We start from the raw sequence: 17,259 nt of genomic DNA, 5'->3' as shown, positions 1-17,259 counted from the left end.
TGTTTGTTTACATAGCCAGCTAACAAGGTACTTGTTTTGTCCTGTTTCTACCGACGCAATTCATTTGGATACTGTCCCAGCTTCGTAACTAATCAGCTAACATTGGAGAATTCTGTAGTTTAGTATGTCAGGCAAGAAAATGAGATTTGGAGACCGTTGTGCTTCACTTGCGACCCTGTCATTTGATCGTCTCCCTACAAAGACAATTAGTTAACTATGCGTCTTCAAAATAGATTCATTATATTAAACCTGCAAATAGTGTCAACTTTAATCTTTTACTTTTGTTAGATTCTGGGTTAAACTTGGAACATTATACTCAAGTATCGTATCTAAGGATTGTGAGACTGGTTTTTACATCAGAAGTTAATGGTTCTGTAGGAGCCAGATGGCTTTGGAATGTGTTGGGTGGCTGGTAGGAAGTCACAGGATTGCTACAGAGGATACGGATGGACATCTGTGGATTAGGCAAATCAGGGGTTGAGGTCAGGTCAGATCCCCTTAAGGGAGAAATTATGGTTTATTACCCTATTACTTCATCTTCCTGTCGAACCATAAAAGATGTAAGGATTGGAGAGAAGGTGGAGTGCCTAAATTGGAGTGTATACAGTTGAAGTCGGAAGTTTGCATACTTAGGTTGGAGTCGTTAACTCGTTTTTCAACCACTCTACACATTTCTTGTTAACAAACTATCGTTTTGGCAAGTCGGTTAGGACATCTACTTTGTGCATGACAAGTAATTTTTCCAACAATTGTTTAGACAGATTATTTCACTTATTCACTGTATCACAGTTCCAGTGGGTCAAAAGTTTACATACACTATGTTGACTGCCTTTAAACAGCTTGGAAAATTCCAGAAAATTATGTCAAGGCTTCTGATAGGCTAATTGACATAATTTGAGTCAATTGGAGGTGTACCTGTGGATGTATTTCAAGGCTTACGTTCAAACTCAGTGCCTCTTTGCTTGATGTCATGGGGAAATCAGCCAAGACCTTAGAAAGAAAATTGTAGACCTCCACAAGTCTGGTACATCCTTGGTAGCAATTTCCAAATGCCTGCAGGTACCATGTTCATCTGTGCAAACAATAGTACGCAAGTATAAACACCATGGGACCATGCAGCCATCATACTGCTCAGGAAGGAGACGCGTTCTGTCTCCTAGAGATGAACGTACTTTGGTGCGAAAAGTGCAAATCAATACCAGAACAACAGCAAAGGACCTTGTGAAGACACCAGAGGAAACTGGTACAAAAGTATCAATATCCACAGTAGAGGCAGTGAGGCTTGCAAGCCGAGGAACACCATCCCAACTGAAGCACGGGGGTGGCAACATTATGTTGTGGGGGTGCTTTTCTGCAGGAAGGACTGGTGCACTTCACAAAATAGATGGCATCATGAGTTAGGAAAAGTATGTGGATATATTGAAGCAACATCTCAAGACATCAGTCAGGGTCTTCCAAATGGACAATGACCCCAAGCATACTTCCAAAGTTGTGGCAAAATGGCTTAAGGACAAAGTCGATGTATTGGAGTGGCCATCAAAAGCCCTGACCTCAATCCTATAGAAAAGTTGTGGGTAGAACTGAAAAAGTGTGTGTGTGAGCAAGGATGCCTAAAAACCTGACTCAGTTACACCAGCTCCGTCTGGAGGAATGGGCCCAAAATTCACCCAACTTATTGTGGGAAGCTTGTGGAAGGCTACCTGAAACGTTTGACCCAAGTTAAACAATTTAAAGGCAATGCTACCAAATACTAATTGAGTGTATGTGAACTTCTGACCCACTGGGAATGTGATGAAATAAAAAATAAAAGCTGAAATAAATCATTCTCTCTACTCCTTAATATTTAATTCTTAAAATAGTGGCGAGCCTAACTTACTGAAGTCAGGGAATTTTTACTAGGATTAAATATCAGGAATCTAGTTTAAATGTATTTGGCAAAGGTGTATGTAAACTTCTGACTTCAACTGTACTTTTAATATGGGGCTATGACAGTCAATTGCAAATTAGTCTGACAATTTTATCTCAGCACCACTAATGAGATGGGTATGCTTGATGCACCTCAAAGTCAGGGGATGTGGTTGACCTAATCTCTCCTGTCACATCCAACCTGAATTGATATTTGTTTTTAATGCAGACGAGAGAACTGAATCTGCGTGCCATGAGTTTAAATGCAGAGGCCTGCCCACTGTTCCATGATAGATGGTGCCCCATCTGTGCAATATCCCACCATTTGATCCTATGGAATCTGTTTTTCGTCAATATCGCCACACAGCACACTGAACATCCCCTGTGCCGTTTCCTGCTCGGGAATAGTGAGACAGAACAATATGTCCTCGTGAATAGCATCCCCCGACATGCATTGACTTTTGTTCATCGCGGTTTCCACATCTAACGTCCATTTGGAGAGATTAAGGTGGGATGTTTTTGAATCATTCAGAGTTTCCTCTTGATTGCTAACTATAGCATCAATTCTTAGTTTCAGTGTTATCTGACAAAGGTATTGATGTGAGTGTCTGTGCTTCTGCCTCCCCACACATTTGTTTTCACTATTTTCTCCCGGGCTTCCGAGTGTTGCAGCGGTCTAAGACACTGCATTTCAGTGCAAGATGCGTTACTATAGTACCTGGTTTGAATCCAGGCTGTATCACATCCAGCAGTGATTGGGAGTCCCCTAGGGCGGCGCACATTTGGCACAGCATCGTCCAGATTTGGCCGGAGTAGGCCGTCATTGTAAATAAGAATTTGTTCTTAACTGACTTGCCTAGTTAAATAAAATAAGACTATATTATTTGTGGCCGGTAATATAAGTCTCTGTAATAGTTTGTGGTTTCATAGCAGGCTTAGCCATTCACCGTGGGAATGATTAAAGTGCAACGGTCAAGTACTGCCTTTTCCCATGATGCAAGTAATGTGGTTGATGTGAACTTTTTAGATTTAAATAATTGTCCTTAAGGTTAACCATATTACAATGATTTTGAGACCAGTTTTGGAAATTCTCCTGCGACCTCATTTTCATATCAGTTGACCCCACATGGTGTTGAAACCCCAAGTTTGGGAACCGCTGCCCTAAGAGGTGATTATTTGGAAGAGCTCATGTGTATGCTCTCTTCCAAGGAAGAAGCAAGAGACGTGTGAGAAGGAGAGATGATGTTCTAGACCACAACTGTAGCCTATTTGTTGCTCCACTCCTCTCTCTCCCTCTGTTAGTCTGTTCCTCTCGGTTCAGTGAAAACAAGGGAAGTAATGTGGGGAGTCGGATCAACAGCAGAAAGCAGGGAGGAATTGGAGATGGAGAGAAACGATGGCTTTACAGTGGTGTTGGACTGATCATGTACATACCTGCTACAAAAGGACTAAATTAGGAAAACACTGCTGGCAGCAGTTTCCAATATACAGCAGATAGTTTCTACATCAATGCAACTCAAACATGAACGCAATGGATATCCCAGTGGCACATCTAATCCCTGAATGTCTGCGAGTGGATTACAAACCCAAATGTGTAGAACGCGGGGGAATCAGACTTAAAAAAATATGTAAGAACTAACTTCCCTTACTGATCAACGCCCAGTCAGCGAGGGTAAAAGCCGATGAGCTGTCAGCGACTCTGCGCTTCCAACATGAATAGTGGGAGGCCTGTTTGCTGCCGTTTACTGAGACTTGGCTGGATGAAAGAGTCCCGGACAGGGAAGTCGGCCGGCTTCACACTGGTCAGAGCGGACTGTGATCAGACATTATTTTTCTGTCACAGAAACTGGAATCCATCTCCCCGACACACCCGAAATACATTTTAGGGGATTTTAACAACTGCACTTTGCACAAGGTCCTACGAACGTACCAACAGTAAGTGAAATGTCACACCAGGAAATATAAGACTCAAAATTTGTGCAATGGGACAATACCAAATGCTTTCTCTGCTGCCACCACCAGACCTACACTGGGGACTTCAGACCACAATGTTGTCTACCTTCGGCCAACCGACTGTTTGCTCCTGGAGAGGGAGAAGCCTACAGTTAAAACTGTCCTCATCTGGAACGATAATAGTATCACTCGTCTCCAAGGGTGTTTTGAATGTACTATGTGAGAGGTATGAGGACAGCAGCTCTGATCTTAACAAACTCACACATCGTTTCAGACTATGTAAACTTCTGAGAGTCAATTGTGCCTACTAAAACCTGTAAAATTGAGAGTATTAACTTTTTGTATTGCTTGTTGGTTTGGCAATGCCACTGTCAGCCAGAAAAATATGCGGAGAAGGATTATCACCACAGCAGCTTGGATGAGATCTGTAAGGTCAGGCCCTCAGCAAGGCTCACAATTATTTAGACTCAAGCCATCCCCTGTACCTGAACTTTGAACTACTCCCCTCTGGGTGCAGGTGTAGGGCACCCCCGGAAGGAAAAACGGAACTAGACAATCATTTGTGCCAGGTGTGATATCCCTCCTAAACAGCTCGGGCTAATGCTCCTATTGACCCAGGAAGGGCAGCAGGCTGGTCTCTTATTTAGTGGTATGTTATGAATGTTGTATTGTAAATTTGTTTTCTACTGTATTAAAGTGTACATGATACTGCAACAAAATTTCCCCATGGGGAGGGACAATAGTCAGTAATTAAGTTTGCATTTTTACATTAAAGTAAACATCTTTGTCGATACAATAGCCTACTTTGTATGGGTGCATTTTTAAAAATCTTTCTCAATCTAATACTTATTGCATTTACTGAATTATTGTCAAAGTACTTTTTTATTTTATCTTTTTTTTTTCATTTTGTGCCACTTTGTAGGGTGGAGCTGTGCTTCAAGAAGTTTCATGACATGTTGTAGGCTAAATACAAACACTGACATGAATTTGTCCTACAAATCTTATAGGGAAATTGGGTTTTGAAATACTTTGAGTATTGTCCTCTGGTCACATTTATGATTATTTAAAAATATATATTGTGGTAGACGAGGGGGTTTGGTCAAGATGTTTACACGGACAGAGTATGATTAGTTCGGTTTCAAGGGTGTTTACTAAATAAGAAATCAAAAGAAAAGGATAGGTCTCCCCCATGAGACCCTCTCCGGGATACTGTCTTCTGCTGTATACTGTCGGGCACACAAACTCAACTCTCTCGTCTTAGCTCGGGCACCGTCTCCAACGACACGGATGTCACCTTACTTCCCCCAGTCCTCCTCTGTGTGCTGCCCTTCTGGCAGCTTTATGGGACTTGTACAGCTGGTGAGCAATCAGCCCTTGATTACTCACCAACTCCACAATCAGTCACAATTAGTCCTAGGCGGCAGATGGAGCCATCGCCTCTATGTATACTCCGTCTGTCACCAGGCCTCGACGAGTCTCCCCCTGGTGGCTGACCTGCTGTACGCCACCCCCTTAGCTCTGTTGGGGAGGGGACTGTCGTCAGTGCGACGTATGTCTCCCTTCTCGATAGGGCATCCGCGTTTCCATGCTTCGCCCCTGACCTGTGCACAACAGAAAAAGAGAAGCTTTGAAGGGACAAGAACCACTTGGTAACTCTGTTTGTCCTTTCCCCTGGCCATCCAGACCAGGTGAGCGTGGTCTGTGACCAGGGTAAAGTGGGTACCTAACAGGTAATACTTGAGTGTCTAGCGCCCACTTCATCGCTAGACACTTTTTCTCAAAAATGGAGTACATTTTCTCTTTAGGAACCAGCTTTCTGCTGATGTACGATGGGGAGGAGCACCCCATGTATCTGGGACAGAACGGCGCCTAGTCCCGTATCACACACATTACGAGTTTCGGATGGGAGCACAGAGCTTCCTTCAGACAGCTGAATGCCGCTTCTGTCTCGTTCGTCCATTTCACTGTTTTCGGGAGGTGGGCCCTGGTTAGATCCGGTGAGTGGGGGGAAGCTATAGCCGCAAAGTTGGGTATAAATCAGCTATAGTATCCTGCCAGTCCCAGGAAGGACTTGACCTGTGTCTTGGTGTGTGGAACGGGCCAGTCGCGTACTGCGTGAACCTTCCTCTCCTGGGGCTTGACGTTCCCCCGTCCGATCAAATACCCCAGGTACTCCACCTCCTCGAAACCTAGTTTGCATTTCTTTGGGTTCGCTGTCAACTCGGTTCGTCTGAGCGCATCCAGTGCTCTTCCCAACCTTGGCTGTGGATGATGATGTCATCCAAATAGGCCGCTGCGTACTGCTGGTGGAGTCGAAGTACTTTGTTCACCAGCCGTTGGAATGTGGGCGGGGCTCCGTGGAGACCGAATGGGACAGCCGGTACTGATACAACCCGTCTGGTGTCAAACACTGCCTTCTCCCGGGAGGAGGCTGCCAACGGTACCTGCCAATATCCTTTTGTCAGGTCAAGGGTGCTGATGTACTGGGCCTTTCCCAATCGGTCGATGAGCTCGTCCACCCTCGGCATGGGATAGGCGTCGAACAAGCTGATGTTTTTCACCCCCCGGAAATTGTTACAGAAACTGAGGCTACTGTCTGGTTTGGGCACCAACATGATGGGGCTGAACCATGCACTGTGTGACTCTTCAACAACCCCCATCCTCAGCATAGCCTCCACTTCCTGTTTCACAACCTTCCTTCGGACCTACGGAATCTGATATGTCCTCTTTCTTACCGTTTCGCTGGGCCGGGTACGGCTGTGGTGTTCAATGAGGGTCGTGTGGCCCAACTTGTCAGAGAATTCCGCTGTGTTCAGATCGACAAGCTCCCTGAGCTCTTGCTTCTGGGCCGGGTCGAGGTCTTCATTGCTCGGGACCTCCACTGGTACCGTTGGAATCCTGGGTCCCGACCATAACACGGCCAAGGCTGTCCTCTCGTGCCACTTCTTCAACAGGTTCATGTGATAAATCTGAGGTTCCCGTCTCCCCGGTTGCCGTACACGGTAATCGACAGGTCCCAGCTACTCGACCACCTCGTATGGCCCATGCCATGTTGCCAGGAACTTACTTTCGGCCGAGGGGATTAAGACCAGCACCCTGTCTCCTACCTGGAATTCTCGTGGCTGGGCTTCCCGATTTGTAGACCTGGGCTTGGGCGCGTCGGGCCTTCTCCATATGTTCCCTCACAACAGGCCATATGGCTGTCATCCGCTCGCTCATCGTCTTGGGCTTCCCACACCTCCTTTGCGAGGGCCAGTAGGCCGCTAGGCCTCCTCAAGTAGAGTTCGAACGGGGAAAAACGCAGTGGAGGATTGGGGGTACTTCTCGATCACGATGTTGGTCCATACGGTTGGATTCCGCTTTGTCACCGTGAACACAGGAAATGGACATCCCCCTACCCCTTTCGGTCTCCTGGCTCAGCAGGCTCGTGGTTATGAGTGTAACTATACTTCCGGAGTACAATAGTGCTTCCGTGTCATGTCCGTCAACCTTCACCGGGACCATGGTTGCAGTTGATTCGGGGTGTGCCCAACAGGAGGTGACAGTTCACGGCGTGACCCACCACGCCTCCGGGGCTTGCTGATGGCCCCAAGTCCTCTCGACCCGGGCAATGCCAGGCAATATGCCCCCGTCGAGCCACACTCAAAACACCTCCTTTGGTCTCCTTCTACCTGGGGTCGTCGGTGGCGGGCCGACCCTACCCCAGCCGTCTCTCCGCGGGTTTGCGGTCCTTTGGCCCTTCCGACTGTCGGTTCGGGGTACACAGCGGTGGGGCTGTCCTTCCTTCCCCTCAAACTGGTCGCCGACTCTGCCCGGCTCCCACTCAGCAGGGCCTGAGTGTTCTGATGCGTCTCCACTGCTTCCAGGAGGCCCTCCAAGGTCTGGGGTGCGCATAAGCTCGCTTCCCTCTTCATGTTGTGGGGTAGCGCCTGTAAGAAGCGATCCAGGACCACTTTGTCGAGGATGGAGAGGGTGGATGCGTCGGGTTGGTAGCCATGCCCTGGTAACCCTCAGTAGGTCGCTCATCTGGGCTCGGGGGGATGCATCGGCTACAAACCTCCAGTCGTGGAACCGTTCAAACGTACAATGGTAGGTTTCAACGTCATCGTCTTCAACCAGTTTTTACTCAAACTAACGGATGTGATTTAGGAGAAGCTCCTCCTTGCAGCTTCCTGATTTCCTCAACGAGGTGGATGTTTTGTAATCGCTGTTTCTCCATGCTGGTGCTGCGTAAGCGTCAACCCTGATCTGACCACGTTATCAGATTTCCCACATTCTCTACCACTTGTGGCAGACCAGGGGGTTTGGTCAAGATGTTTACACAGATCAGACACGGACCGAGTATGATTAGCTCTGTTTCAAGGGTGTTTATTAAATAAGAAATCAAAAGAAAAGGATATGTCTCCCTCATGAGACCCTCTCCAGGATACCGTCTTCTGGGCTCCGGGTCTCGCTGTATCCTGTCGGGCACACAAACTCAACTCCCTTGTCTTAGCTCGGGCACCGTCTCCAACTACACGGATGTCACCTTACTTCCCGCAGTCCTCCTCTGTGTGCTGCCCTTCTGGCACCTTATGTGGCTTGTACAGCTGGTGAGCAATCAGCCCTTCGAGGCCTGGCACGTCCAGCAGATGGAGGCATCGCCTCGTGATGTATACTCCGTCTGTCACCAGGCCTCAACGAGTCTCCCCCTGGTGGCTGACCTGCTGTACCACAATATATATTTATATGTAGATAATATTTAAGTATAATATAATTATACTTCTTGAATTAGTAATTTTGTGAAGTTTACTACAATTTAAAATCTATTTTTTTTGTTGAGTGTTTTTACACAATGGAAGACTAAATTAGTGTAATTCCTATTGACATGAATGTGGTGTCATGTTTACATTTTGTTTTTATTTAGCCTACACTCATATCCAGAGCGACTTACAGTAGTGAGTGCGTACATTTTCATACTTTTTCCCATTTATTTATTTATTTCACCTTTTATTTAACCAGGTAGGCAAGTTGAGAACAAGTTCTCATTTACAATTGCGACCTGGCCAAGATAAAGCAAAGCAGTTCGACACACAACGACACAGAGTTACACATGGAGCAAAACAAACATACAGTCAATAATACAGTATTAACAAGTCTATATACGATGTGAGCAAATGAGGTGAGATAAGGGAGGTAAAGGCAAAAAAGGCCATGGTGGCAAAGTAAATACAATATAGCAAGTAAAACACAGGAATGGTAGATTTGCAATGGAAGAAAGTGCAAAGTAGAAATAAAAATAATGGGGTGCAAAGGAGCAAAATAAATAAATTAAATACAGTAGGGAAAGAGGTAGTTGTTTGGGCTAAAATATAGGTGGGCTATGTACAGGTGTAGTAATCTGTGAGCTGCTCTGACAGTTGGTGCTTAAAGCTAGTGAGGGAGAAGTGTTTCCAGTTTCAGTGCTTTTTGTAGTTCGTTCCAGTCATTGGCAGCAGAGAACTGGAAGGAGAGGCGGCCAAAGAAAGAATTGGTTTTGGGGGTGACTAGAGATATACCTGCTGGAGCGTGTGCTACAGGTCCTTCATACTGGTCCTTCGGGGGAATCAAACCCACAACCCTGGTGTTGCAAGGACACATTAAAAAAATAAAATAATGTACACTGCTCAAAAAATAAAGGGAACACTTAAACAACATAATGTAACTCCAAGTCAATCAAACTTCTGTGAAATGAAACTGTCCACTTAGGAAGCAACACTGACAATACATTTCACATGCTGTTGTGCAAATGGAATAGACAACAGGTGGCAATTATAGGCAATTAGCAAGACACCCCCAATAAAGGAGTGGTTCTGCAGGTGGGGACCACAGACCACTTCTCAGTTCCTATGCTTCCTGGCTGATGTTTTGGTCACTTTTGAATGCTGGCGGTGCATTCACTCTAGTGGTAGCATGTGACTGAGTCTACAACCCACACAAGTGGCTCAGGTAGTGCAGCTCATCCAGGATGGTACATCAATGTGTGCTGTGGCAAGAAGGTTTGCTGTGTCTGTCAGCGTAGTGTCCAGAGCATGGAGGCACTACCAGGAGACAGGCCAGTACATCAGGAGACGTGTAGGAGGGCAACAACCCAGCAGCAGGAATACTACCTCTGCCTTTGTGCAAGGAGGAGCAGGAGGAGAACTGCCAGAGCCCTGCAAAATGACCTCCAGCAGGCCACAAATGTGCACGTGTCTGCTCAAACGGTCAGAAACAGATTACATGAGGGTGGTATGAGGGTCCGACGTCCACAGGTGGGGGTTGTGCTTACAGCCCAACACCGTGCAGGACGTTTGACATTTGCCAGAAAACACCAAGATTGGCAAATTCGCCACTGGCGCCCTGTGCTCTTCACAGATGAAAGCAGGTTCACACTGAGCACGTGACAGAGTCTGGAGACGCCGTGGAGAACGTTCTGCTGCCTGCAACATCCTCCAGCATGACCGGTTTGGCGGTGGGTCAGTCATGGTGTGGGGTGGCATTTCTTTGGGGGGCCGCACAGCCCTCCATGTGCTCGCCAGAGGTAGCCTGACTGCCATTAGGTACCGAGATGAGATCCTCAGACCCCTTGTGAGACCATATGCTGGTGCGGTTGGCCCTGGGTTCCTCCTAATGCAAGACAATGCTAGACCTCATGTGGCTGGAGTGTGTCAGCAGTTCCTGCAAGAGGAGGGTCATTGATGCTCTGGACTGGCCCGCCCGTTCCCCAGACCTGAATCCAATTGAGCACATCTGGGACATCATGTCTCGCTCCATCCACCAACGCCACGTTGCACCACAGACTGTCCAGGAGTTGGCGGATGCTTTAGTCCAGGTCTGGGAGGAGATCCCTCAGGAGACCATCCGCCACCTCATCAGGAGCATGCCCAGGCGTTGTAGGGAGGTCATACAGGCACGTGGAGGCCACACACACTACTGAGCCTCATTTTGACTTGTTCTAAGGACAGTACATCAAAGTTGGATCAGCCTGTAGTGTGGTTTTCCACTTTAATTTTGAGTGTGACTCCAAATCCAGACCTCCATGGGTTGATAAATCTGATTTCCATTGATAATTTTTGTGTGATTTTGTTGTCAGCACATTCAACTATGTAAAGAAAAAAGTATTTAAGAGTATTTAGTTCATTCAGATCTAGGATGGGTTATTTTAGTGTTCCCTTTTATTTTTTTTGAGCAGTGTATTTGTAATAATGACAATTACAACAATACTGAATGAACAGTTATTTTAATTTAATACATCAATAAAAATCAATTTAGCCTCAAGTAAATAATGAAACATGTTCAATTTGGTTTAAATAATGCAAAAACAAAGTGTTGGAGAAGAAAGTAAAAGTGCAATATGTGCTATGTAAGAATGCTAACGTTTCACTTCCTTGCTCAGAATATGAGAACATATGAAAGCTGGTGGTTCCTTTTAACATGAGTCTTCAATATTCCCAGGTAAGAAGTTTTAGGTTGTAGTTATTATAGGACTATTTCCCTCCTATACCATTTGTATTTCATTTACCTTTGACTATTGGATGTTCTTATAGGCACTTTAGTATTGCCAGTGTAACAGTATAGCTTCCGTCCCTCTCCTCGCTCCTCCCTGGTCTCGAACCAGCAACACAACGACAACAGCCACCATCGAAGCAGCGTTACCCCAAGCAGAGCAAGGGGAACAACTACCAGAAGGCTCAGAGCGAGTGACGTTTGAAACGCTATTAGCGCGCGCTAACTGGCTAACCATTTCACTTCGGTTACACCAGCCTCATCTCGGGAGTTGATAGGTTTGAAGTCCTAAACAATGCTTGACGCACAACGAAGAGCTGCTGGCAAAACGCACGAAAGTGCTGTTTGAATGAATGTTTACGCGCCTGCTTCTGCCTACCACCGCTCAGTCAGATACTTGTATGCTCAGTCAGATTATATGCAACGCAGGACACGCTAGGTAATATCATCAACCATGTGTTAACTAGTGATTATGATTGATTGTTTTTTCTAAGATAAGTTTAATGCTAGCTAGCAACTTACCTTGGCTTACTGCATTCGCGTAACAGTGGAGTGCAACGAGAGAGGCAGGTCGTTATTGCGTTGGACTAGTTAACTGTAAGGTTGCAAAACTGTATCCCCCGAGCTGACAAGGTGAAAATCTGTCGTTCTGCCCCTGAACAAGGCAGTTAACCCACCGTTCCTAGGCCGTCAATGAAAATGTGTTCTTAACTGACTTGCCTAGTTAAATAAAGGTATACGAAATAAAATAAAAATCGAATAAAATACAGATTTTCCGATTGTTATGAAAAGTTGAAATCTGCCCTAATCAATCGGCCATTCCGATTTTACTCGGTCGACCTCTATTCCAGAGGCAGTTTGGAACTGAGTGTTGCAACCGAGGACAGGCGATTTGGCAGTCCCGTACTGTGCACTGATCTACCGCTGTGACCTACCGCTGTTGCTCCTAGACGTTTACACTTCACAATAAGAGCACTTACAGTTGACCGGGGCAGCCCTAGCAGAGCAGAAATTTGACGAACTGACTTGTTAGAAAGGTGGCATCTTATGACCGTGCCACATTGAAAGTCACTGGGCTATTCAGTACGGGCCAATCTACTGCCAATGTTTGTCTATGGAGGTGCCCGATTTTATACACCGGTCAGCAACAAGTGTGGCTGAAATAGCCAAATCCACTAATTTGAGGGGGTGTCCACATACTTTTGGCCTTGTGTGTGCATATACTGTGCCTTTTCCTATATTGGTGCAATCTGTAATTTGAATAGATTTTTATTTGGAATCCATGTAATGGACATACACAAAATAGTCCAAATTGGTCTAGTGAAATGGGAAAAAATCACGTGTTTTAATTGATTTATTTTTAAACTTATGTTGTGCGTGCATATGTATTCACCACCTTTGCTTTGAAGCCCCTAAATAAGATATGGTGCCACCAATTACATTCAGAAGTCATAATTAGTTAGATTTCACACAGGTGGACTTTAAGTGTTACATGATCTCAGTGTGTGTGTGTATATGTATGTATGTGTATATATATATATACATCTCTGTACTGAAAGGCCCCAGAGTCTGCAACACCACTAAGCAAGGGATACTATGAAGACTAAGGAGCTCTCCAAACAGGCCACCCACAAACTCACGGCCCAGGCAAGGAGGGCATTAATCAGAGAGGCATCAAAGAGACCAAAGACTAAAGATAAACCTGAAGGAGCTGCAAAGCTCCGCAGTGGAGATTGGAGTATCTGTCCATAAGACCACTTTAAGCCATATATTCCACAGAGCTGGGCTTTACGGAAGAGTGGCCAGAAAAAAGCCATTGTTAAAGAAAAAAGTAAGCAAACACGTTGGGTGTTTGCCAAAAAGCATGTGGGGGATTTCCCAAACATGTGGAAGAAGGTACTCTGGTCAGATGAGACTACAATTGAGCTTTTTGGCCATCAAGGAAAACACTGTGTGGCACAAACCCAACCCCTCTTATTCCCCCGAGAATATCATCCCCACAGGTAAGCATGTTGGTGGCAGCATCATGCTGTGGGGATGTTTTTCTTTGGCAGGGACTGGGAAACTGGTCAGAATTGAAGGAATGATTGATGGCGCAGGGAAATACTTGAGGGAAACCTGTTTCAGTTTTCCAGAGATTTGAGACTAGGATGGAGGTTCACCTTCCAGCAGGACAATGACCCTAAGCATGCAGATAAAGCAACACTCGAGTGGTTTAAGGGGGAACAATATCTTGCAATGGCCTAGTCAAAGCCCAGACCTCAATCCAATTGAGAATCTGTGGTATGACTTAAAGATTGATGCACAGTGGGGAGAAGTATTTGATACACTGCCGATTTTGCAGGTTTTCCTACTTACAAAGCATGTAGAGGTATGTAATTTTCATCATAGGTACACTTCAACTGTGAGATGGAATCTAAAACAAAAATCCAGAAAAGCACATTGTATGATTTTTAAGTAATTAATTTGCATTTTATTGCATGACATAAGTATTTGATACATCAGAAAAGCAGAACTTAATATTTGGTACAGAAACCTTTGTTTGCAATTACAGAGTTCATACGTTTCATGTAGTTCTTGACCAGGTTTGCACACACTGCAGCAGAGATTTTGGCCCACTCCTCCATACAGACCTTTTCCAGATCCTTCAGGTTTTGGGGCTGTAGCTGGGCAATATGGACTTTCAGCTCCCTCCAAAGATTTTCTATTGGTTTCCTGTCTGGAGACTGGCTAGGCCACTCCAGGACCTTGAGATGCTTCTTACGGAGCCACTCCTTAGTTGCCCTGGCTATGTGTTTCGGGTCGTTGTCATGCTGGAAGACCCAGCCACGACCCATCTTCAATGCTCTTACTGAGGGAAGGAGGTTGTTGGTAAAAGATCTCACGATACATGGCCCCATCCATCCTCCCCTCAATACGGTGCAGTCGTCCTGTCCCCTTTGCAGAAAAGCATCCCCAAAGAATGTTTCCACCTCCATGCTTCACGGTCGGGATGATGTTCTTGGGGTTGTACTCATCCTTCTTCTTCCTCCAAACATGCTGAGTGGAGTTTAGACCAAAAAGCTCTATTTTTGTCTCATCAGACCACTTGACCTTCTCCCATTCCTCCTCTGGATCATCCAGATCGTCATTGGCAAACTTCAGACGGGCCTGGACATGCGCTGGCTTGAGCAGGGGGACCTTGCGTGTGCTGCAGGATTTTAATCCATGACGGCGTAGTGTGTTGCTAATGGTTTCCTTTGGTCCCAGCTCTCTTCAGGTCATTGGCCAGGTCCTGCCGAGTAGTTCTGGGCTGATCCCTCACCTTCCTCATGATCATTGATGCCCCACGAGGTGAGATCTTGCATGGAGCCCCAGACCGAGGGTGATTGACCGTCATCTTGAACTTCTTCCATTTTCTAATAATTGCACTGACAGTTGTTGCCTTCTCACCAAGCTGCTTGCCTATTGTCCTGTAGCCCATCCCAGCCTTGTGCAGGTCTGCAATTTTATCCCTGATGTCCTTACACAGCTCTCTGGTCTTGGCCATTGTGGAGAGGTTGGAGTTTGTGGACAGGTGTCTTTTATACAGGTAACAAGTGGAGAACAGGAGGGCTTCTTAAAGAAAAACTTACAGGTCTGAGAGCCGGAATTCTTACTGGTTGGTAGGTGATCAAATACTTATGTCATGCATTACAATGCAAATTAATTACTTAAAAATTATACAATGTGATTTTCTGGATTTTTGTTTTAGATTCAGTCTCTCACAGTTGAAGTGTACATATGATAAAAAATTACAGACCTCTACATTTGTAAGTAGGAAAACCTGCAAAATCGGCAGTGTATCAAATACTTGTTCTCCCCACTGTACACCAGCGGAACCCATCCGACTTGAAGGAGCTGGAGCAGTTTTGCCTTGAAGAATGGACAAAAATCCCAGTGGCTAGATGTACCAGACTTATAGAGTCATACCCCAAGAAACTTGCAGCCATAATTGCTGCAAAAGGTGGCTCTACAAAGTATTGACTTTGGGGGAGTGAATAGTTATGCACTCAAGTTTTCTGTCTTATTTCTTATTTGTTTCACAATAAAACATATTTTGCATCTTCAAAGTGGTAGGCATACAACCCCCCCCCCCCCAAACATCTATTTTAATTCTAGGTCGCAAGGCAGCAAAGTAGGAAAAATGCCAAGGGGTTGAATACTTTCACAAGCCACTGTAAGGACTTTTCATTTAGACGAGATTTGTTTTAGATCATTTACTTTGTTTAGGTTTTATACCATGGTTCATACAGACGTTAAGAAAGGATGATGTATCCTCCTCCATCTCTGCTTCTCACTCCATGTATTCCTCTCCTCCTGTGTCAGGCTTGTTGTCCATGCTGGGCCGGAGCCACGAGAAGCCCTACGCTCCTCTGAACCTGTTGGCTGACTTTGCAGGCGGGGGTCTGACCTGTGCCCTCGGGGTGGTCCTGGCCCTGCTGGAGAGGACCAGGTCGGGAAGAGGGCAGGTCGTTGATACCAGCATGGTGAGTACGAGATCACATCAGCTCAGTTGAGGTCTGAGCAGATTCATAAGCGACATTTACACCCACAGTGCTGTTCACAGTACGCTGCCAGGCATCAACAACACCTACAGTACTGTTTTCTGTACACCTCCATATCCTCTAAAGGCTTGTACATTGCAGCATACAGATTTTTGCCTGAAGAATGCCGTAGGTTATAATGCAGTAGCGTGCCGTGGTTCTGGGGCCTGGGCCTTCAGTGAAGTCCTACACAATCCCACCCGAATTAATCCACCTCTTACCATCATTATGATGCCATGGCTCTAGACACTATACATTTAGACAAACGCAGTATAACCAGGCGTTGCGTCACCATGAAATTGACATTTTTATTCAGAGAATTGCAGGGGAAGACTACAATACCTTTTCATTGTGCAGCTTCGTTGCCCTGCGTGCTTGTTCGTTGAGCTGTAGATCCACTCGGGTGTCCCCAAAAGTTTTGAAAAGCACCATTGTTTGGAAGTGCCCAACTGTACTTTGGTGTCTCGTTGCTGCCTTGGTTAGACAACTCAGGTTTGCAAAGCCAGTGTGGCTCCAAACACCAAATCGATCACTTGCAAATAATAGGCATTCCCAGCAGTACAGTTTGCAGTGCTCCTCGGAGCCTGTCTTTATAGCGTCGGCTTTGTAGTGTCGGCGTCTACCTCTCCTGACAATGTCTAACTTTTCTTGAAAAGTTTGTCTTGAGAAGGGCGTTATAATTATATCCTCGACCAAATCGATATCTTCTCCTTCCGCCATTGTGGGTTGAAAAAACAGTTTAGTAGTACCCAAATTAATTTGTTGATCAATCGTTGATCAATTTCAGTTTCCTAGTTGGTAATCCAATCAAAAGACGTGCAGGCACTACGCCTGCTAGCTGGCTCCTGTGTAACACTGGAGCCAGCCAGCAGGCGTACAATAGCCAACTCTAAAGCTGATTGGTTGACACTAATTTTTAATTTCCATTCACTTTAAGCTACAAGTGCCCGCACTGTTGATTCTGAAGGCCTGAGGGCAGATTTCTAGACCCCTGGCAACACATGATGGCTGAATATGATAGGATAAAATATCTAACATAAAGACCAGCCCTCCAAATCTCAACCTGGGGCTGGAAGCAGTGCAACCAAGAGGAACGCTATGAAATGAAGAGTGTAACTCTTACTCCGGGGAATAATTTAATACATATTTGTGGGAAAATTATATATATATATATATATATTTTATTATATTATATTCTGATGTTTAGGCCAGCAGAGAAGGCCTTGCTGGCCCTGACGGCCCACCACTGATATAATGTATATTTAACAGTAGATAACACTGTGACATTGAACAAGGGCACTCAACAACAGCAGAAACTTCCAAACTGTTT

The 17,259-nt window shown here is 45.5% G+C and overlaps 1 protein-coding gene across 1 annotated transcript in view; it reads left to right on the top strand.

The window, feature by feature from the left end:
* Positions 1 to 17,259, top strand: part of amacr (alpha-methylacyl-CoA racemase) — a 58,136-nt gene that overhangs the window by 11,529 nt on the left and 29,348 nt on the right. Inside the window, exon 4 of the mRNA XM_064942362.1 lies at positions 15,712 to 15,872. Within this exon, the coding sequence (XP_064798434.1) occupies positions 15,712 to 15,872 (161 nt within the window). The remainder of the gene's footprint in view (positions 1 to 15,711; positions 15,873 to 17,259) is intronic.

This window comes from Oncorhynchus masou, chromosome 28 (assembly GCF_036934945.1).
Source record: "Oncorhynchus masou masou isolate Uvic2021 chromosome 28, UVic_Omas_1.1, whole genome shotgun sequence".
Lineage (NCBI taxonomy): Eukaryota > Metazoa > Chordata > Actinopteri > Salmoniformes > Salmonidae > Oncorhynchus > Oncorhynchus masou.
This window is presented reverse-complemented; position numbering and strand designations above follow the sequence as displayed.